Below are 26,490 nucleotides of genomic sequence, written 5' to 3'. Positions count from 1 at the left end.
GCAATATATCGGCGGGGGACACCAGCCATGGTCTTCACACATTGTACCCATGCATGTAGGGAATCGAACCCGGGCCTTCGGAGTGACGAGCGAACGCTTTAACCACTGAGTTATCCTAAGGCTCAGAAACATCGTGACAAAGAAAAAAAGAAGTTGTTATCCATAATGTATCATGCGTTCATACTGTTCTTTGGTTTAATAATTTACACCCAACCTCTTTGAGTGTTTTCCATTCAGAAATATCTATTTTCACTTAAATGAGCCATGACTATATTCATCCATTCTGTCGTCAAGCACACAAACAAAAAGTCACTGTACTCGGTGACATCTGCAGTATATAATGACAATAGGCAGCTGTAATAATGGTGTATTGGTGTATACGGCATACAACAAACTTTACGGAATCAAACGGCGACGTTTTAGTAACATTAATTATCAGGCGCATGAACATTTATTATGTTAAACAGTCTGTTGACAGTGCTAAACATGGACAGGACTGCGTCGGTGGGTAGTTTTATTGTAGCATTAAGTCAACATTTTATTTCATCCATTGACACATTGGCATTAACATTGTGTTTAATGTACCTTTTTAAGGTGCCATAAAACGTTTATGTCATCGTATGTCACAGGCATGGCAGTTTTCCAATGCAACAATTACGATAATATCACCATGCAATTTATTCTGCGACGAATCACCACGGATTCAGCTATCCTCCCTGCCACAGTCCTTAAACATGTAACAGCTCGCTACATCCTGTAGTCGGTGAAGTTGGTTATTACATAGATGCACATTCTGTTTTAAAGAAAACACAGTCCCGAAAATACCACTCATTCCATTCGATAATCCTTCTAGGTGATATAATTACAATTGAAGGCTCTACCTAATTATAACGTAGTCCATAGCGCTGATGAGGATGTAGTTAAATAGGTATTCATATTATCTGCGCTCATTTAAAGAAAGTCATCTGCCAATACTCAAAGACTGGAAGACGTAAAATGCCACGTGACGTAACACTGGTAATCTATCTATCTATCTATCTATCTATCTATCTATCTATCTATCTATCTATCTATCTATCTATCTGCAACTTTGGACTTTTGTGTAGAAAAACCTTCTGCAAATACATTTAGTACGATTAAGAAGCGCTTGGAGTGAGTGAGTGAGTTTAGTTTTACGCCGCACTCAGCAATATTACATCTATATGGCGGCGGTCTGTAACTAATCGAGTCTGGACCAGACAATCCAGTGATCAACAGCATGAGTATCGATCTGTGCAATTGGGAACCGATGACATGTGTCAACCAAGTCAGCGAGCCTGACCACCCGATCCCGTTAGTCGCCTTTTACAACAAGCATAGTCGCCTTTTATGACAAGAATGGGTTGCTGAAGACCTTTTCTACCCCGGATCATCACGGGCCAGAAGCGCTTGGAAAGAACGCTCGGTGAATAGCTTTCATATACTCGTTCTTGGAGTGACAGTGAGTGGAGCGACGTTGCATGGACTCTCTAGCAATATATACAAAAAATGTGCCTCGATGTTCCTACCAAACCAGGGCGGTTGGGTAGCCTAGTGGTTAAAGCGTTCGCTCGTCACGCCGAAGGCCCGGGTTCGATTCCCCACATGGATACAATGTGTGTAGCCAAATAACTCAAATCTTATTCGTTAGGTCATTTCAGACTTGGATTGTAGCAAAAAGAGCACCTTTTTCATTGTACGCAGCTTCATTACCATAACCATGCGATCAACGTCATGATCAACGCCGCTCTCATCACAGTGCTCAACACTCCCCAACGACGTCGTATCGCAATTGCATAGATCTATGTTCATGATCTTAATCACTGGACTGTCTGGTCCAGACTCGATTATTTACAGACCGGCGTCATATAGCTGGAATATTGCTGAGTGCGGCGTTAAAGACAGAAAGAAACCAACGTCGTGCAAGGCTCCATGATACGCCCTGCAGTATTCGATGTCGTTGTCAATGACATTTGCTATGTTTGACATCCTGTAACCAATTAACATGAAAGGAACTTTGGCAAAAATGGTAGTTGAAAGGTATTTAAGCCAGCATGAAATATGACTTCACGTGGGCATAAAATATCCAAGAGCATCGTGACCCTGCTTCGTGATCAACTTGCCTTAATGTACACTAGATTCCGTGCTTCAAGTCAGTTTTGTTCAGTTTTAATGGTTAGTGCATGTAGTCCCGTTCATTTCGCCATGGCGACATGATCTTCATTATTGCATTTCAGACATTGTTAATGACTCCAGTAGAGCGTAACGTACTTTAATCAATAATCTGCACCAGAGGTTTGAAGGAATCAACAGAGGAATCAAATTTAAGTATCCTTGACGATCGAGTAACTATATCGACGAACAATTAAACCAGGGAGAGAGAGAAAGAAAGGAGAGAGAGAGCTTGAGAGAGGGGGGGCGACAGAGAAAGGGAGGGAGAGAGAAACGGGACAGAGATGGATAGATAGAGAGAAGGAGAGAAAGAGATAGGAAATATGGAGAGAGATAGAGAGATAGAAAGGAGAGAGAGGTGGAAAGAACTGGAAACAGACAGGATAGAAGTTTTATAGAACTTTTTTTTCGTGAGTGCGAGGTACAGATTCTTGTACCGTTGACAACGGTACAAGAAGTATCGAAACGTCACACTCACGAAAATAAAGAAGTTGTTATCCATAAAACTTGTTATATATTGTACGTCTCAACTTCTAAAATGCCACTCAAACAAGGATAGAAATAGAACAGACAGGTAGAGAGAGAGAAGAGAGAGAGAGAGATGAGAGTGAGAAAGAAACGAGAGATAGGGAGAGAGAGATATAATAGAGATATTATTAGAGAGAAAAGAGAGAGATGAGAGAAAGAGAGATAGGAGAGGGATGGAGAGAGATAGAGGTAAGAGAAAGGGGAGGTAGAGAGAGATGGCGAGAGAGACAGAAGGAGAAAAATGGTGATATATAGATAGAGAGAGAAGGGATTCATACCAAATGGGGTTGGCGAATCATACCCGTGTGCCAATCTTATAATGTATACAAGTGCCATATAACGGCACAAATGGGTATCAATACCCAGAACACTCTATTGAAGCACTTGTACATGGTCTATACAGAAAGTCTGACCTACTGACGACAACCGTTTGCCAGGTATTGTCGTCTACATCGTTAACGTGTCGCTTCCCACGAGTAGATCGCTATATTTGCTAATGAAAGTACAAGTGATCGTATACACCGATGTTATAATACCGCAGACAAATATCTTTGCATAATGGTTGCGTGGTGTAGACACGCCCTGATAGCCGGGAACAACGGTTTCAGGTACGGGTTACACCTCTGAGCCTCATTATCAAATACGTGTTGAGACGACATTATTGTGTAATGAATTCATTTTCAAATCGCATGATCGGATCGAAGAAGCCTGGGTGTAAGAGAAAACATGATCGCTTGAGTACACTACCGCGCTAAGAGTGAGTGGGTATGGTTTTACGCCTCTTTTAACAACATTCCAGCAATATATGTGGGCTTCACACATTGTACCCATGTGGGGAGTCGAACCCAGAGAGAGAGAGAGAGAGTCCGTGAAATAACGTGAGCTGGCATACCCTTAACTTGTTGGCGGAGGGAGGAGGCGTTTCCTAATGTTGGGTGACGTCTCCATTTAACTTAAAATGCTGAAAATAATATGTACATATAATAATAGATAACGGTTTAGTTTTCCCTCAGAATACACGCCCCCTTTGGTTCTGTTGATACATTGTCTGCATACACCGAAGTACTGGTACTTGAAATGAGGCTTTAGCGGTAATTGGTATTTTTCAAATCGGGCGGACACCGTTTACCTCTCTCTGTACGACGAATAGTGTTATACGCTACGTCAAACCTCATTTCAGCTTACCCGAATTATCCGACAGAGTGCAGATATAATACACCCGATAATCGAAAATAGCGAAAACGTAATATCCACAGCTCTGGTAACTGTTCTGACCGACGTACAAAAGCTTTACACTATAACAAATTATACAGTATGTGGGTCGTCCTGAAATGGCAAGATCTTGACCTCACCGCAGTGTGCGAAATACCCACTGGCCCGCTAGCCCGTGGCTAGTATAAATCTAGTCGGGCCAGTAAATCTCCACAGTCAGTGGCCAGACTCGCTAGTGAATTTTCATGGGGCCATTTTGTAAATATATCATTCTCTCCGACTTGTTAAGTTATAATACACTTTTAAATCATGCAAGATGATGGCCTGATAAAAATGTCCATCATATTAGCAGCTAACCTTTGTGTAATCTGTTGCTTAGTTTCTACATTCAAAATTCGGGCTAGTGAATTATTTTGTGGGCTAGTAACTTTCAGGCATGCCAAGTAAAATTTGGAAACTATTTCTCACTCTGACCTCACTCTGACTTTCTTTTCTCAAGATCATTGTTGCACACAGCTGGAGATTCCACCAGGGACTTAAACTGTAAACTTCACAACAACAAATAATCCTTCCACCTATCTCCTTCATATATTATATGTGATGGCGTTTATATAATGTCGACTTCGGACCCGAACGTGAGGCGCTGACAACATAGCTATTGGGCGCTATAGATGTGGTGTTTTTGTAACACAATGTTGGTGACGTGTGAGTCACAGACAAAACACTTCTCAAAATATTTACGCTAATTTTTGTTAAACAAAATAATCCTAACAACAGGTGTATATTTTTTGTTTCAAGTTGTAACATTAGTACATGCAAGCCTTACTTTGTTTATTCAGCATGCGAGACTTAGTGTTGCGGTTTCTTTAGAGTGAGGGATATGTGCGGCAATATTAGGTTAGACAAGGTGGGAATAGATCTAAACCTTCCTTCGCTATGAGTAAGTATGCGTGTCTGTACTTATCCCGTTAATATATATCAGTATGTAATAACGTATTATATATTACTATATTATTATAGTTACATCAGTTATTGTCAGCAACATTACAGTGATATCAGAGAGGCTTAATAGCAATATCTCAGTTTTAAAATAGTTGCAGTCAGCAATATCAGAGTTAAAGTCAGCAACATTATAGTTGTAGTCAGCAACATGATAGTTGTAGCAATAACATCAGAGTTGTATAGTTGTAGTCAGCAACATGATAGTTGTAGTCAGCAATATCAGAGTTGTATTCATCAATATCAGAGTTATAGTCATCAATATCAGAGTTGTAGTCAGCAATATCAGTTATAGTCATCAATATCAGAGTTATAGTCATCAATATCAGAGTTATAGTCATCAATATCAGAGTTATAGTCATCAATATCAGAGAGTTATAGCTTCATCAATATCAATAGTCAGCAACATTATAGTTGTAGTCAATATCAGAGTTGTAGTCAGCAATATCAGAGTTATAGTCATCAATATCAGAGTTATAGTCAGAGTTATAGTCAATATCAGAGTTATAGTCATCAATATCAGAGTTATAGTCACATTATAGTCAGAGTCAGCAATATCAGAGTTATAGTCAGCAACATTATAGTTGTAGTCAGCAATAGTTGTAGTCAGCAACATTATAGTTGTAGTCAGCAATATCAGAGTTGTATTCATCAATATCAGAGTTATAGTCATCAATATCAGAGTTGTAGTTGTAGTCAATATCAGAGTTATATCAATATCAGAGTTATAGTCATCAATATCAGAGTTATAGTCAGCATATCATTATAGTCATCAGTTGTATCATCAATATCAGAGTTATAGTCATCAATATCAGAGTTATAGTCAGCAACATTAGAGTTGTAGTCATCAATATCAGAGTTATAGTCATCAATATCAGAGTTATAGTCATCAATATCAGAGTTATAGTCAGCAACATTATAGTTGTAGTCAGCAACATCAGAGTTGTAGTCATCAATATCAGAGTTGTAGTCAGCAATATCATAGTTATAGTCATCAATATCAGAGTTATAGTCAGCAACATTATAGTTGTAGTCAGCAATATCAGAGTTATAGTCAGCAATATCAGAGTTGTAGTCATCAATATCAGAGTTATAGTCATCAATATCAGAGTTGTAGTCAGCAATATCAGAGTTATAGTCATCAATATCAGAGTTATAGTCAGCAATATCAGAGTTGTAGTCAGCAATATCAGAGTTATAGTCATCAATATCAGAGTTATAGTCATCAATATCAGAGTTATAGTCATCAATATCAGAGTTATAGTCGTCAGAGATATCAGAGTTATAGTCATCAATATCAGAGTTATAGTCAGCAACATTATAGTTGTAGTCAGCAACATGATAGTTGTAGTCAGCAATATCAGAGTTGTAGTCATCAATATCAGAGTTATAGTCATCAATATCAGAGTTATAGTCATCAATATCAGAGTTATAGTCATCAATATCAGAGTTATAGTCATCAATATCAGAGTTATAGTCATCAATATCAGAGTTATAGTCATCAATATCAGAGTTATAGTCAGCAATATCAGAGTTATAGTCATCAATATCAGAGTTTAAGTCATCAATATCAGAGTTATAGTCAGCAATATCAGAGTTATAGTCAGCAATATCAGAGTTGTAGTCATCAATATCAGAGTTATAGTCAGCAATATCAGAGTTATAGTCATCAATATCAGAGTTGTAGTCATCAATATCAGAGTTGTAGTCAGCAACATTATAGTTGTAGTCAGCATCATCAATATCAGAGTTGTAGTCAGCAACATTATAGTTATAGTTGTAGTCATCAATATCAGAGTTATAGTCATCAATATCAGAGTTATAGTCAGCAATATTATAGTTATCATCAGTTGTAGTCATCAATATCAGAGTTATAGTCAGCAACATCAGAGTTGTAGTCATTATAGTCATCAATATCAGAGTTATAGTCAGCAACATTATCAGAGTTGTAGTCAGCAATATCAGAGTTATAGTCATCAATATCAGAGTTATAGTCAGCAACATTATAGTTGTAGTCAGCAACATCAGAGTTGTAGTCATCAATATCAGAGTTGTAGTCAGCAACATCAGAGTTGTAGTCATCAATATCAGAGTTGTAGTCAGCAATATCAGAGTTATAGTCATCAATATCAGAGTTATAGTCAGCAACATTATAGTTGTAGTCATCAATATCAGAGTTGTAGTCAGCAATATCAGAGTTATAGTCAGCAATATCAGAGTTGTAGTCATCAATATCAGAGTTGTAGTCAGCAATATCAGTTATAGTTGTAGTCAATATCAGAGTTATAGTCAGCAACATTATAGTTGTAGTCATCAATATCAGAGTTATAGTCAGCAACATTATAGTTGTAGTCAGCCATATCACAGTAAGATCCGAGGGGCCTATCAGCAATATCTCAGTTTTAAAATAGTTGCAGTCAGCAATATCAGAGGTGTAGTCAGCAGTATTATATTTATTACATAGTGGCCTGTAGTCAGCAAAACGACAGCAACACCACAGCAGAATGTAGCCAGTGCTATTACATATAGATCCGGGTGGTCGATCTATAACACACACATGAATCATGTCATATTGTGCTACTGAATCCCTGGGGGTGGCGCTTAAACACTGAAGCGCTGATATAATCGAACGTCTCAAGGTAATCCATAGGACCCATATTTATAAGCATTGAGCAATCCGTAGGTGTGTGCATTCAAACAAGCTCACATTTACATCAACAAGGCATAGACCGTGGCGACTGAGAAATATGTTTGTTCTAAAGGAATTACAGCATGTAAACATTATACTTCAGAATATATTTACTTAAGTCACTACTAAAAATGTAATTGAAATAAATCAGATGTTTATATCCCAAGTATGTGTGTACAGGCGTCCAAAATCATAGCTATGGGACATATATCAAAAGCCAGTCATTATCATAGGATCAGGACGGGGAAAGTAAACCCCCTCCTTTCAAAAATCACCAAAGCACCTCTCTCACCCAACTCTCCATTCCTCCCTCGGGTACCCGAGCTGGCGTGGGGAGGGGTTACGAGGGGCCGGTTACGAGGGAGGGAGGCTTTATCGGGGATTGCGGTGGGTGAACTCCCTGCCCAATTGTTCATGGCTTCTAATTACGCTGTTCGGAGAGAATAGGGGAATTTGGGACAAGTTCTGCGGGTTAATGGAGCGGTGTTGCCTCGGGCTGTTGTCGGCTGTGATTGTTGGGTGGATTTCACGACGCGTAGCTAAAGCTGAGTCACGGCTTATCGGTGGCCTCTATTTTCCTGGTTAGGTTGACACAATTATCTACCCAGAAACTATGTACCAACACCGTCGTGACATCACTGATTCTCATTCATAATGTTAATATTCATAAATCAATATTCTATATGCAGCCTCTAGCATTTGACATCATCATAGTCATAGTTATCATCACCATCGTCGTTATCATCGTCATCATCATCATCGGCGCCGTCGTCGTCATCGTTATCATCGTCATCGTTGTCACCACCACCATTATCATCATCTTCGTCGTCATCATCTTAATCATCATCACCATTATTACCACCACCGACATCATTGTCAGACCGCCTCCGTGGTGTAGTGGTTAGAGCGTCCGCCTGGAGAGCTGGAAGGTCGCGGGTTCGATCCCCGGCCAAGTCATACCAAAAGACGTTAAAATATGGAACTTGTTGGTCCCTGCCTGGCGCTCGGCATTAATGGACTGGTCGGCTCGGTGTCTGAATAATGTGTCTGAGAGGGATATTCATGCTTAACTGCGGCATGGTATCTCAGTGAGCTAGCACTATAAAACCAGCTTATGTCTGGGCTAGTACAAGCAGCAACGCATACACACGCACGCACGTCGTCATATGAGCGAACTATTCTCAAGCACGACGTTAAACCCCATTTCAACTCACCTCATCGTCATCACAGTCGTTGTCGTCATCATAGTCATGGTCAACATCGCTACATCATTTTATTTGCTGTAACATCGACAGCGGCAGTGTAATTATGGAGACATAAAGAAAGAATTATGTAAACACCACCATTCATAATACCATCGTTCTGCTGCATATTTCGGACATTAAAAATAACATTCCCGACCAGTCCTAAATATGTACCGATGATAGCACAGGCGATATTGATTGTGACGTTATGCAAGTTTACCAGCCACGCGGGTTAAAAACCAGGTCCCGTAGAACACAGATAATTATTACTGTTACACAAGCAGAATAGTGCTAACGCTAAACCCTTTAATGCTCACGCTAAACTCTTTACCTGGTCTTCGATCAAAGGAAAAATTTCAGTCACAAGCGCCTTTCATCAACGTGTTGAAAACTGTATTTCTTACGGCTTTTGCGTGTCTGTACTCGTAATACTGATTTCTTGGAAAACATTAAGCCTCATTATTTTCAGTAAAATGCGAGCAACGGTAATAAATCAATATATGCTATTCAAAACAAGGCAGAGACACATAGACAATCAGAAGGCAGTGAGCCGCAGTACCAGGTATGACAGAATAACCATAGCCAGTGAAAGAGTTTTCCTCTGTTTCTTTTGAGTAGTATATTTTTAAAGTGGAATCTTACACAACGCCATGTGGATCTTATCAATGAACAAATGAATAGCCGCACAGTTTGTTAGTCTGTATGCATTGTTTGTTTAAATATTTGATAAAATCAATATTTTGTCAAGCACAACGTGTGTAAGCATACATTGTCTCATAAGGAATGGAATGTTTGCAGGACAATGTAAGTTTCTCTCTAAGTGTCAGTAACAAGCGTAATGAGGTCACACGCAGGAGTGGGGGGGAAAGGAGCTTCGCGTTGGTGATTTTTCTAGATAGGATATCACAGCATGATTGCACTGACACGTAAAATATGTGTTATGATATCAGGCATAACACGGTACAACTGACATGGAACAGGCTAAAATGACAACCACAGTGATTTCAGTCAATCAGGAAGAATACAGCATAAATCGTGTAAACTATTTCACCTATATTCATTCAGCACCTAGGCGTGTAGGTAGATCAGTGCTAGGCTACCGTAAACCACGTATCTGTTCACGAACGCTGTTACTGAGATCAATTAATACCTGATATGTACATGAACAGCTACAATTTATACTGACCTGTGACCGTGCTATAACGACAAGCAGTATCCACTTGCCCAGGGAACCTGTCATCTGGGGTGGGTGTACCCCTATCTCACCCCACCGTGGATCCACCCGACGTTACTCCTGCCCGGTAGCTGTCCCTACTGTCAATACGCTCGTTTATATGTGCGTCTACACTGCCGCCTAGCGGTAGTCTGTAGCCTATGCAACACAGCGAGCACTCGATAGTACAAACTCTCAACTCCACAAACGTTTCATCAATTGAAGTCTTGCCCCATATACCTTATTATCCCGTCCGCGTCGTTTCTTTGTTATGGAAACGTGCTCGCTTGAACGACTGCGGTGAGATAACGAGTACATTGAGTACTGAAGTGGCTCGTACGTCGAATACCGCTTAACGAATTGTGTTTATAATTTCTGTTATTATGTTAGGTTGGTTTCATACAGAGTTAACACCTGTTGTTATGCTAGAGTCGTGTGATATTGGTATTATAAGGTTTACAGAAAATTGTGGATGTTTTGAAGAAAATGTGTCACGATGCTGTTTTTTTATATATAATTCACATTGTTGGTGAGATATGCTTTTTGTTGGGGCGTTGGCCTCACCCTGATATAGGCGTCGCCCTGAAGGATGAGTATATACTTTAGCCACACACTACTTCACTAAGGGGGAAACAGACCGTGACACCTCTGTACCATGACCCATATGAATCGTGTTGCCCTTGCACTGTGATACCTTTGAACTGTGACCCTTCTGAATCGTGAATCCTTGCACTGTGACACATCTGTACCGTGACATCCCGGCACTGTGGCATCTCTGTACCGTGACATCCTGGCACTGTGACACCTCTGTACCGTGACATCCTGGCACTGTGACACCTCTGTACCGTGACATCCCGGCACTGTGACACCTCTGTACCGTGACATCCTGGCACTGTGACACCTCTGTACCGTGACATCTGCACCGTGACACCTCTGTACTGTGCACCGGCACAGTGACATCTCTGTACCGTGACATCCTGGCACTGTGACACCTCTGTACCGTGACATCCCGGCACAGTGACATCTCTGTACCGTGACATCCTGGCACTGTGACACCTCTGTACCGTGACATCCCGGCACTGTGACACCTCTGTACGGTGACATCCTGGCACTGTGACACCTCTGTACCGTGACATCCTGGCACTGTGACACCTCTGTACCGTGACATCCCGGCACAGTGACATCTCTGTACCGTGACATCCCGGCACTGTGACATCTCTGTACCGTGACATCCTGGCACTGTGACACTTCTGTACCGTGACATCCTGGCACTGTGACACCTCTGTACCGTGACATCCTGGCACTGTGATACCTCTGTACCGTGACATCCTGGCACTGTGATACTTCTGTACCGTGACATCCTGGCACTGTGACCGTACATCCTGGCACTGTGACACCGTGACATCCTGGCACTGTGATCGTGACAACTGGCACTGTGATACTTCTGTACCGTGACATCCTGGCACTGTGATATCTCTGTACCGTGACATCCTGGCACTGTGACACCCATGATTCGTGACGTCCTGGCACTGTGATACCACTGCATCGTGACAACCTGGCACACCTCTGTACCGTGATATCCTTGCACTGTGACACCTCTCTACCTTGACATCCTTGTATTGTGACACATCTGTACCGTGATACCTCTGTATTTTGACATACTGGAACTATGACACCTCAGAACCGTGACATTCTGGCACTGTGACATCATGGCATTGTGACACCTCTCTACCGTGACATCATGGCATTGTGACACATCTGTATCGTGAGACCAATGAATCGTTAATCCTTGCAATGTGACATCTCTGTACCGTGACTTCTGGCACTGTGACCCATCTGAACCGTGACATCCTGGAATATACATAGCTCTATAACCATAACCAATATGTACTATGGCATCGCAGTACCGTGACACCACTGTATCATGACACCTCCGTATTGGAAATCCTCTGCACTGTGACATCTCTGTATTATGACACTTCTGCAGAGTGACACCTCTGCATTGCGACACCTTTGTGCCATGACACCTATGCACTATGACACCTCTGTATTATGACACCTATGCACTGTGACACCTCTGTATTATGATACCTCGGCACTGTGAACCCTATATACTATGACACCTCTATACTGTGACACGCCTGTACTATGACACCTCTGTACTGTGACACCCCTGCACTGTGACACCTCTGTGGCACCACTGTATTGTTACTTTTGGGTGGTGACAAAGTTGTATTATGACAGGTCTTTATTGGGCTCTATGCTACGATATATCAGTAGAGTGACGGACATGTACTATGACACCCCTACAGGTGAGGTGAGGTGAAATTGGGTTTAACGTCGTGCTTGAGAATATTTTCGCTCATATGACGACGTGCATGCGTGTGTATGTGTATGTGCGGCTGCTTGTACTAGCCCAGACTTAAGCTGGTTTTTATAGTGCTAGCCCACTGAGATACCATGCCGCAGTGAAGCATGAATACCCCCACTCAGACACATTATACTGACTCCGAGCCGACCAGTCCTTGTTGTACCCATTAATGCCGAGCGCCAGACAGGGACCAACAAGTTCCATATTTTAAAGTCTTTTGGTATGACGCGGCCGGGGATCGAACCCGCGACCTTCTGCTCTCCGGGCGGACGCTCTAACGACTCCCCTACAAACTCACACATGGCATCTCTTTACTCCTACACGTCTGTACTACAATACGACAGTACTATGACCACACTTCTGTACGTGGACACTATGTACAATGACATCTCCATTATGACTCTTCTGTACCCTATATACTATGTACAATAACATCTCCATTATGACACCTCTGTACTTGTACACTACGTACAATTACATCTCCATTATGACTCTTCTGTACCCTATATACTATGTACAATAACATCTCCATTATGACACCTCTGTACTTGTACACTACGTACAATAACATCTCCATTATGACTCTTCTGTACCCTATATACTATGTACAATAACATCTCCATTGTGGCACCTCTGTACTTGTACACTACGTACAATAACATCTCGATTATGACACCTCTGTACTTCTACATTTATGTACAATTACATCTCCATTATGACTCTTCTGTACTTTTACACTTATGTACAATAACATCTCCATTATGACACATCTGTACTTCTACACTTATGTACAATTACATCTCCATTATGACACCTCTATACTTCTACACTTATGTACAATTACATCTCGATTATGAGACCTCTGTACTTCTACACTTATGTACAATTACATCTCCATTATGACTCTTCTGTAGTTTTACACTTATGTACAATTACATCTCCATTATGACACCTCTGTACTTCTACACTTATGTACAGTTACATCTCCATTATGACACCTCTGTACTTCTACACTTATGTACAATTACATCTCCATTATGACACCTCTGTACTTCTACACTTATGTACAATTACATCTCCATTATGACACCTCTGTACTTCTACACTTATGTACAATTACATGTCCATTATGACTCTTCTGTATTTCTACACCTATGTACAATTACATCTCCATTATGACACCTCTGTACTTCTACACTTATGTACAATTACATCTCCATTATGACACCTCTGTACTTCTACACGTATGTACAATTACATCTCCATTATGACACCTCTGTACTTCTACACTTATGTACAATTACATCTCCATTATGACTCTTCTGTACTTCTACACTTATGTACAATTACATCTCCATTATGACACCTCTGTACTTCTACACTTATGTACAATTACATCTCCATTATGACACCTCTGTACTTCTACACTTATGTACAATTACATCTCCATTATGACACCTCTGTACTTCTACACTTATGTACAATTACATCTCCATTATGACACCTCTGTACATCTACACTTATGTACAATTACATCTCCATTATGACACCTCTGTACTTCTACACTTATGTACAATTACATCTCCATTATGACACCTCTGTACTTCTACACTTATGTACAATTACATCTCCATTATGACACCTCTGTACTTCTACACTTATGTACAATTACATCTCCATTATGACACCTCTGTACTTCTACACTTATGTACAATTACATCTCCATTATGACACCTCTGTACATCTACACTTATGTACAATTACATCTCCATTATGACACCTCTGTACTTCTACACTTATGTACAATTACATCTCCATTATGACACCTCTGTACTTCTACACTTATGTACAATTACATCTCCATTATGACACCTCTGTACTTCTACACTTATGTACAATTACATCTCCATTATGACACCTCTGTACTTCTACACTTATGTACAATTACATCTCCATTATGACACCTCTGTATTTCTACACCTATGTACAATTACATCTCCATTATGACACCTCTGTACTTCTACACTTATGTACAATTACATCTCCATTATAACACCTCTGTACTTCTACACGTATGTACAATTACATCTCCATTATGACACCTCTGTACTTCTACACTTATGTACAATTACATCTCCATTATGACTCTTCTGTAGTTTTACACTTATGTACAATTACATCTCCATTATGACACCTCTGTACTTCTACACTTATGTACAATTACATCTCCATTATGACACCTCTGTACTTCTACAACATGTAATTACATCTCGATTATGACACCTCTGTACATCTACACTTATGTACAATTACATCTCCATTATGACACCTCTGTACTTCTACACTTATGTACAATTACATCTCCATTGTGACACGTCTGTACTTCTACAACATGTAATTACATCTCCATTATGACACCTCTGTACTTCTACACTTATGTACAATTACATCTCCATTATGACACCTCTGTACATCTACACTTATGTACAATTACATCTCCATTATGACACCTCTGTACTTCTACACTTATGTACAATTACATCTCCATTATGACACCTCTGTACTTCTACACTTATGTACAATTACATCTCCATTATGACACCTCTGTACATCTACACTTATGTACAATTACATCTCCATTATGACTCTTCTGTATTTCTACACTTATGTACAATTACATGTCCATTATGACTCTTCTGTATTTCTACACTTATGTACAATTACATCTCCATTATGACACCTCTATACTTCTACACTTATGTACAATTACATCTCCATTATGACTCTTCTGTATTTCTACACTTATGTACAATTACATCTCCATTATGACACCTCTGTACATCTACACTTATGTACAATTACATCTCCATTATGACACCTCTGTACTTCTACACTTATGTACAATTACATCTCGATTATGACACCTCTATACATCTACACTTATGTACAATTACATCTCCATTATGACACCTCTGTACTTCTACACTTATGTACAATTACATCTCCATTATAACACCTCTGTACTTCTACACTTATGTACAATCACATGTCCTTTATGACTCTTCTGTACTTCTACACTTATGCACAATTACATTTCGATTATGACACCTCTGTACCTCTACACTTATGTACAATTACATCTCCATTATGACTCTTCTGTACTTCTACACTTATGTACAATTACATCTCCATTATGACACCTCTGTACATCTACACTTATGTACAATTACATCTCCATTATGACACGTCTGTACTTCTACACTTATGTACAATTACATCTCGATTATGACACCTCTGTACTTCTACACTTATGTACAATTACATCTCCATTATGACACCTCTGTACTTCTACACTTATGTACAATTACATCTCCATTATGACACCTCTGTACTTCTACACTTATGTACAATTACATCTCCATTATGACTCTTCTGTACTTTTACACTTATGTACAATTACATCTCCATTATGACACCTCTATACTTCTACACTTATGTACAATTACATCTCCATTATGACACCTCTGTACTTGTACACTTATGTACAATTACATATCCATTGTGACTCTTCTGTATTACTACACTTATGTACAATTACATCTCCATTATGACACCTCTTACTTCTACACTTATGTACAATTACATCTCCATTATGACACCTCTGTACTTCTACACTTATGTACAATTACATCTCCATTATGAATCTTCTGTACTTCTACACTTATGTACAATTACATCTCCATTATGACACGTCTTTACTTCTACACTTATGTACAATTACATCTCCATTATGACTCTTCTGTACTTTTACACTTATGTACAATAACATCTCCACTATGACACATCTGTACTTCTACACTTATGTACAATTACATCTCCATTATGACACCTCTATACTTCTACACTTATGTACAATTACATCTCGATTATGACACCTCTGTACTTCTACACTTATGTACAATTACATCTCCATTATGTCTCTTTTGTAGTTTTACACTTATGTACAATTACATCTCCATTATGACACCTCTGTACTTCTACACTTATGTACAATTACATCTCCATTATAACACCTCTGTACTTCTACACTTATGTACAATTACATCTCCATTATGACACCTCTGTACTTCTACACTTATGTACAATTACATCTCCATTATGACACCTCTGTACTTCTACACTTATGTACAATCACATGTCCTTTATGACTCTTCTGTATTTCTACACCTATGTACAATTACATCTCCATTATGACACCTCTATACATCTACACTTATGTACAATTACATCTCCATTATGACACCTCTGTACTTCTACACTTATGTACAATTACATCTCCATTGTGACTCTTCTGTACTTCTACACTTATGTACAATTACATCTCCATTATGACACGTCTTTACTTCTACACTTATGTACAATTACATCTCCATTATGACACCTCTGTATTTCTACACTTATGTACAATTACATCTCCATTATGACACGCTCTTGTACTTCTACACTTATGTACAATTACATCTCCATTATGACACCTCTGTACTTCTACACTTATGTACAATTACATCTCCATTATGACACCTCTGTACTTCTACACTTATGTACAATTACATCTCCATTATGACACCTCTGTACTATATAACGTATGTACAATTATACCTCCATTATGACACCTCTGTACTTCTACACTTATGTACAATTACATCTCCATTATGACACCTCTGTACTTCTACACTTATGTACAATTACATCTCCATTATGACACCTCTATACTTCTACACTTATGTACAATTACATCTCCATTATGACACCTCTGTACTTATACACTTATGTACAATTACATCTCCATTATGACACCTCTGTACTTCTACACTTATGTACAATTACATCTCCATTATGACTCTTCTGTATTTCTACACTTATGTATAATCACATCTCCTTTATGACTCTTCTGTATTTCTACACTTATGTACAATTACATCTCCATTATGACACCTCTGTACTTCTACACTTATGTACAATTACATATCCATTATGACACCTCTGTACTTCTACACTTATGTACAATTACATTTCCATTATGGCACCCCTTTTCTTCTACACTTATGTACAATTACATCTCCAATATGACACCTCTGTACTTCTACACTTATCTACAATTACATCTCCATTATGACACCTCTGTACTTCTACATCTCCATTATGACACCTCTGTACTTCTACACTTATGTACAATTACATCTCCATTATGACACCTCTGTACTTCTACGCTTATGTACAATTACATCTCCATTATGGCACCTCTGTACTTCTACAACATGTAATTACATCTCCATTATGACACCTCTGTAATTATGTAACGTATGTACAATTATACCTCCATTATGACACCTCTGTACTTCTACACTTATGTACAATTACATCTCCATTGTGACTCTTCTGTACTTCTACACTTATGTACAATAACATCTCCACTATGACACATCTGTACTTCTACACTTATGTACAATTACATCTCCATTATGACACCTCTATACTTCTACACTTATGTACAATTACATCTCGATTATGACACCTCTGTACTTCTACACTTATGTACAATTACATCTCCATTATGTCTCTTTTGTAGTTTTACACTTATGTACAATTACATCTCCATTATGACACCTCTGTACTTCTACACTTATGTACAATTACATCTCCATTATAACACCTCTGTACTTCTACACTTATGTACAATTACATCTCCATTATGACACCTCTATACTTCTACACTTATGTACAATTACATCTCCATTATGACACCTCTGTACTTCTACACTTATGTACAATTACATCTCCATTATGTCTCTTTTGTAGTTTTACACTTATGTACAATTACATCTCCATTATGACACCTCTGTACTTCTACACTTATGTACAATTACATCTCCATTATAACACCTCTGTACTTCTACACTTATGTACAATTACATCTCCATTATGACACCTCTGTACTTCTACACTTATGTACAATTACATCTCCATTATGACACCTCTGTACTTCTACACTTATGTACAATCACATGTCCTTTATGACTCTTCTGTATTTCTACACCTATGTACAATTACATCTCCATTATGACACCTCTATACATCTACACTTATGTACAATTACATCTCCATTATGACACCTCTGTACTTCTACACTTATGTACAATTACATCTCCATTGTGACTCTTCTGTACTTCTACACTTATGTACAATTACATCTCCATTATGACACGTCTTTACTTCTACACTTATGTACAATTACATCTCCATTATGACACCTCTGTATTTCTACACTTATGTACAATTACATCTCCATTATGACACGTCTTTACTTCTACACTTATGTACAATTACATCTCCATTATGACACCTCTGTACTTCTACACTTATGTACAATTACATCTCCATTATGACACCTCTGTACTTCTACACTTATGTACAATTACATCTCCATTATGACACCTCTGTAATTATATAACGTATGTACAATTATACCTCCATTATGACACCTCTGTACTTCTACACTTATGTACAATTACATCTCCATTATGACACCTCTGTACTTCTACACTTATGTACAATTACATCTCCATTATGACACCTCTATACTTCTACACTTATGTACAATTACATCTCCATTATGACACCTCTGTACTTATACACTTATGTACAATTACATCTCCATTATGACACCTCTGTACTTCTACACTTATGTACAATTACATCTCCATTATGACTCTTCTGTATTTCTACACTTATGTATAATCACATCTCCTTTATGACTCTTCTGTATTTCTACACTTATGTACAATTACATCTCCATTATGACACCTCTGTACTTCTACACTTATGTACAATTACATATCCATTATGACACCTCTGTACTTCTACACTTATGTACAATTACATTTCCATTATGGCACCCCTTTTCTTCTACACTTATGTACAATTACATCTCCAATATGACACCTCTGTACTTCTACACTTATCTACAATTACATCTCCATTATGACACCTCTGTACTTCTACATCTCCATTATGACACCTCTGTACTTCTACACTTATGTACAATTACATCTCCATTATGACACCTCTGTACTTCTACGCTTATGTACAATTACATCTCCATTATGGCACCTCTGTACTTCTACAACATGTAATTACATCTCCATTATGACACCTCTGTAATTATGTAACGTATGTACAATTATACCTCCATTATGACACCTCTGTACTTCTACACTTATGTACAATTACATCTCCATTGTGACTCTTCTGTACTTCTACACTTATGTACAATTACATCTCGTTTATGACACCTCTGTACTTCTACACTTATGTACAATTACATCTCCATTATGACACCTCTGTACTTCTACACTTATGTACAATTACATCTCCATTGTGACTCTTCTGTACTTCTACACTTATGTTCAATTACATCTCCATTATGACACGTCTGTACTTTTACACGTATGTACAATTACATCTCCATTATGACACCTCTATACTTCTCCACTTATGTACAATCACATGTCCTTTATGACTCTTCTGTATTTCTACACCTATGTACAATTACATCTCCATTATGACACGTCTTTACTTCTACACTTATGTACAATTACATCTCCATTATGACTCTTATGTATTACTACACTTATGTACAATTACATCTGGATTATGACACCTCTATACATCTACACTTATGTACAATTACATCTCCATTATGACACCTCTGTACTTCTACACTTATGTACAATTACATCTCCATTATGACACGTCTGTACTTTTACACTTATGTACAATTACATCTCCATTATAACACCTCTGTACTTCTACACTTATGTACAATTACATCTCCATTATGACTCTTCTGTACTTTTACACTTATGTACAATTACATCTCCATTATGACACCTCTATACTTCTACACTTATGTACAATTACATCTCCCTTATGACACCTCTGTACTTTTACACTTATGTACAATTACATATCCATTGTGACTCTTCTGTATTACTACACTTATGTACAATTACATATCCATTATGACACCTCTTTACATCTACACTTATGTACAATTACATCTCCATTATGACACCTCTGTACTTCTACACTTATGTACAATTACATCTCCATTATGAATCTTCTGTACTTCTACACTTATGTACAATTACATCTCCATTATGACACGTCTTTACTTCTACACTTATGTACAATTACATCTCCATTATGACTCTTCTGTACTTTTACACTTATGTACAATTACATCTCCATTATGACACCTCTATACTTCTACACTTATGTACAATTACATCTCGATTATGACACCTCTGTACTTCTACACTTATGTACAATTACATCTCCATTATGACTCTTCTGTAGTTTTACACTTATGTACAATTACATCTCCATTATGACACCTCTGTACTTCTACACTTATGTACAATTACATCTCCATTATAACACCTCTGTACTTCTACACTTATGTACAATTACATCTCCATTATGACACCTCTGTACTTCTACACTTATGTACAATTACATCTCCATTATGACACCTCTGTACTTCTACACTTATGTACAATCACATGTCCTTTATGACTCTTCTGTATTTCTACACCTATGTACAATTACATCTCCATTATGACACCTCTATACATCTACACTATGTACAATTACATCTCCATTATGACACCTCTGTACTTCTACACTTATGTACAATTACATCTCCATTATGACTCTTCTGTACTTCTACACTTATGTACAATTACATCTCCATTATGACACGTCTTTACTTCTACACTTATGTACAATTACATCTCCATTATGACACCTCTGTATTTCTACACTTATGTACAATTACATCTCCATTATGACACCTCTTTACTTCTACACTTATGTACAATTACATCTCCATTATGACACCTCTGTACTTCTACACTTATGTACAATTACATCTCCATTGTGACTCTTCTGTACTTCTACACTTATGTACAATTACATCTCCATTATGACACGTCTGTACTTTTACACGTATGTACAATTACATCTCCATTATGACACCTCTATACTTCTCCACTTATGTACAATCACATGTCCTTGATGACTCTTCTGTATTTCTACACCTATGTACAATTACATCTCCATTATGACACGTCTTTACTTCTACACTTATGTACAATTACATCACCATTATGACTCTTCTGTATTACTACACTTATGTACAATTACATCTGGATTATGACACCCCTATACATCTACACTTATGTACAATTACATCTCCATTATGACACCTCTGTACTTCTACACTTATGTACAATTACATCTCCATTATGACACCTCTGTACTTCTACACTTATGTACAATTACATTTCGATTATGACACCTCTGTACCTCTACACTTATGTACAATTACATCTCCCTTATGACACCTCTATACTTCTACACTTATGTACAATTACATCTCCCTTATGACACCTCTGTACTTTTACACTTATGTACAATTACATATCCATTGTGACTCTTCTGTATTACTACACTTATGTACAATTACATCTCCATTATGACTCTTCTGTACTTTTACACTTATGTACAATTACATCTCCATTATGACACCTCTATACTTCTACACTTATGTACAATTACATCTCCATTATGACACCTCTGTACTTCTAGTACTTATGTACAATTACATATCCATTGTGACTCTTCTGTATTACTACACTTATGTACAATTACATATCCATTATGACACCTCTTACATCTACACTTATGTACAATTACATCTCCATTATGACACCTCTGTACTTCTACACTTATGTACAATTACATCTCCATTATGAATCACCTCTGTACTTCTACACTTATGTACAATTACATCTCCATTATGACACGTCTTTACTTCTACACTTATGTACAATTACATCTCCATTATGACTCTCTCTGTACTTTTTTTACACTTATGTACAATAACATCTCCATTATGACACCTCTGTACTTCTACACTTATGTACAATTACATCTCCATTATGACACCTCTATACTTCTACACTTATGTACAATTACATCTCGATTATGACACCTCTGTACTTCTACACTTATGTACAATTACATCTCCATTATGACTCTTCTGTAGTTTTACACTTATGTACAATTACATCTCCATTATGACACCTCTGTACTTCTACACTTATGTACAATTACATCTCCATTATGACACCTCTGTACTTCTACACTTATGTACAATGACATCTCCATTATGACACCTCTGTACTTCTACACTTATGTACAATTACATCTCCATTATGACTCTTCTGTATTTCTACACTTATGTACAATCACATCTCCTTTATGACTCTTCTGTATTTCTACACTTATGTACAATTACATATCCATTATGACACCTCTGTACTTCTACACTTATGTACAATTACATTTCCATTATGGCACCCCTATACTTCTACACTTATGTACAATTACATCTCCACTATGACACCTCTGTACTTCTACACTTATCTACAATTACATCTCCATTATGACACCTCTGTACTTCTACAACATGTTATTACATCTCCATTATGACACCTCTGTAATTATGTAACGTATGTACAATTATACCTCGATTATGACACCTCTGTATTTCTACACTTATGTACAATTACATCTCCATTATGACACCTCTGTACTTCTACACTTATGTACAATTACATCTCCATTATGACACCTCTGTACTTCTACACTTATGTACAATTACATCTCGATTATGACACCTCTGTACTTCTACAACATGTAATCACATCTCCATTATGACACCTCTGTACTTCTACACTTATGTACAATTACATCTCCATTATGACTCTTCTGTACTTCTACACTTATGTACAATTACATCTCCATTATGAATCTTCTGTACTTCTACACTTATGTACAATTACATCTCCATTATGACACCTCTGTACTTCTACACTTATGTACAATTACATCTCCATTATGACACCTCTGTACTTCTACACTTATGTACAATTACATCTCCATTATGACTCTTCTGTACTTCTACACTTATGTACAATTACATCTCCATTATGACACCTCTGTACTTCTACACTTATGTACAATTACATCTCCATTATGACACCTCTGTACTTCCATAACATGTAATTACATCTCCATTATGACACCTCTGTACTTCTACACTTATGTACAATTACATCTCCATTATGACACCTCTGTACTTCTACACTTATGTACAATTACATCTCCATTATGACTCTTCTGTACTTCTACACTTATGTACAATTACATCTCCATTATGACACCTCTGTACTTCTACACTTATGTACAATTACATCTCCATTATGACACCTCTGTACTTCTACACTTATGTACAATTACATCTCCATTATGACACCTCTGTACTTCTACACTTATGTACAATTACATCTCCATTGTGACACCTCTGTACTTCTACACTTATGTACAATTACATCTCCATTATGACACCTCTGTACTTCTACACTTATGTACAATTACATCTCCATTATGACACCTCTGTACTTCCATAACATGTAATTACATCTCCATTATGACACCTCTGTAATTATATAACGTATGTACAATTATACCTCCATTATGACACCTCTGTACTTCTACACTTATGTACAATTACATCTCCATTGTGACTCTTCTGTACTTCTACACTTATGTACAATTACATCTCCATTATGACACCTCTGTACTTCTACACTTATGTACAATTACATCTCCACTATGACACGTCTTTACTTTTACACTTATGTACCATTACATCTCCACTATGACACCTCTGTACTTCTACACTTATGTACAATTACATCTCCATTATGACACCTCTGTACTTCTACACTTATGTACAATTACATCTCCATTATGACACCTCTGTACTTCTACACTTATGTACAATTACATCACCATTATGGCACCTCTGTACTTCTATAACTTAGCTTCGATATTATGGCCGCCGTCATATAGCTGGAATATTGCTGAGTGCGGCGTAAAACTCAACTCACTTACTTCAACAATGACATCCCCACCAGGAAACACCGGCGTTGCTACTGATGCCAGTTCACAAACTTAGCATCAATTAATCATACCATAATAAACACTGATGTGACAGATATCAACTACACACGACCGACATCAATGAACCCACTTTAGCCCTTACTGACGATAAACAAGCAAATCCTTGTTATAACAATAACAAATATAATCAAGCATACAATGTGTTTGGATAAAGTGATTTTTTCAAAATATTTTCAGATGATGGTTACATACACTTGTAATAGTGATTTTCAGTGTTTACCTATCGTGAATGTCTAAACGCTTGTCAGTGTTTACTCTATCTAGCTGCCGGTGTCGGACAGTGACATATATTGACGAGGATTGATCTGTAGGCAAGCATCTGAACGAACGTGTTGTTGCCAGCGCCATGGAGACCACGTTTCGACATTATATGTCAACATTACGAAACGTCGAACAAGTTCCGATATGTTCACAAACGTGTGCCGCCAAGAAAGGACAAGTTAAGGGTATGAGTTAACAGCTAAGCTTTGTTGTCTCTCCTATCGTCTATTTCTGTCTCTGTCTCTCTCGCTCGGACCGCCTGTAGTGGTTAGAGCGTCCGCCCGGAGAGCGGAAGGTCGCGGGTTCGATCCCCGACCGCGTCATACCAAAAGACGTTAAAATATGGAACTTGTTGGTCCCTGTCTGGCGCTCGGCATTAATGGGTACAACAAGGACTGGTCGTCTCGGAGTCAGTATAATGTGTCTGAGTGGGGTATTCATGCTTCACTGCGGCACGGTATCTCAGTGAGCTAGCACTATAAAACCAGCTTCAGTCTGGGCTAGTACAAGCAGCATCACATACACATACACACGCATGCACGTCGTCATATGAGCGAAATATTCTCAAGCTCGACGTTAAACCCAATTTCACCTCACCGCACCTCTCTCTCTCTCTCTCTCTCTCTCTCTCTCTCTGTGTATTTGTGTTGTAGCTGACTAGTAGTAGATACATTTTGAATGGACGAGTATTTGTGTTATTACTGATATAGCACGGAGTATGTACTATATAACTGCCTTATGACAGGGCTACAGAACATGTGCTACATAACTTAAATCTGACAGAATCACATGCTACATAACTCCTTTCAGGCAAAACACGTAATACGAAACTTCAAACTGACAGAATCACATGCTTAAAAACCCCTTTCAGGCAAAACACGCACTACGTAACGTACCTACGACAGATTCACATGCTACATAACCTCCGGGAGAAAGGGACTGCTCTCTGGCTCCTTTGTCATTTTCACACCAAAGAATAGAAATTGCATGGAGTATTATAACAACAAAACTTAGAAATCCTTGCCCCAAAGTAACAATGCCTCAGCGCCGACTGCATTAAAGGTAGACATCGAGTCACACTAAATGGCTCGCAGACCTCGAGTAACACAATTTGTTAGACGAGGTCTACCAGCCAGTTTGTGTAATGACAGAACAGAGATTTACTGTAATGTTTGTTATAAATTTACTTTGCTGATCATGTCGAGATCTCAATAAGTCACAAGTTAATTTATTTTGAAAAACAGAATTCGTAAATTCATTGTCACTATCGTGATGATACATATTAATATGGGTAAATGAATGGATAGAAATTAATTCTTTGAGCAGCACTGAAGATATATAAGAATATACATCATACTAAGGATGCAAAATGTCTTATCATTATTCTTAAGTAAACTGTCCGACAAAAGAACATATTTGAAATAAATGAAACAAATAAGAGTGAGTGAGTTTAGTTTTACGCCGCTGTTAGCAATATTCGAGCAATTCCAGTACAAAGTTGTTTTATTTGACACAGGTGTCAAAGTTGAGTTATTTGATACAGATGTCAAATTTGTGTTTGAGATCTGAAGCCTGCAGTTTCTCTGCGACCATTTAAATCCAATTTTCTAATTCACTTTTGCAGAGGGGT

The 26,490-nt window shown here is 38.0% G+C and overlaps 1 protein-coding gene across 1 annotated transcript; it reads right to left on the bottom strand.

The window, feature by feature from the left end:
• Nucleotides 1–10,677: 10,677 nt before the first annotated feature.
• On the bottom strand, nt 10,678–11,565 carry LOC124264925. Its single transcript, XM_046699706.1, has one exon. It carries the CDS (start codon nt 11,563–11,565, stop codon nt 10,678–10,680), a length of 888 nt encoding a protein of 295 aa, XP_046555662.1.
• Nucleotides 11,566–26,490: the final 14,925 nt, after the last annotated feature.

This window comes from Haliotis rubra, unplaced genomic scaffold (genome assembly GCF_003918875.1).
Source record: "Haliotis rubra isolate DU_JTF1 unplaced genomic scaffold, ASM391887v1 Scf95, whole genome shotgun sequence".
Taxonomy (NCBI): Eukaryota; Metazoa; Mollusca; class Gastropoda; order Lepetellida; family Haliotidae; genus Haliotis; species Haliotis rubra.
The sequence above is the reverse complement of the archived record's forward strand: the minus strand, read 5'-3'. Positions and strand labels throughout refer to the sequence as shown.

Coding starts and splice junctions, on each gene's coding strand:
- LOC124264925 (XM_046699706.1), bottom strand. CDS start 11,565: ATGTCACGGTACAGAGATATCACAGTGCCAGGATGTCACGGTACAGAA.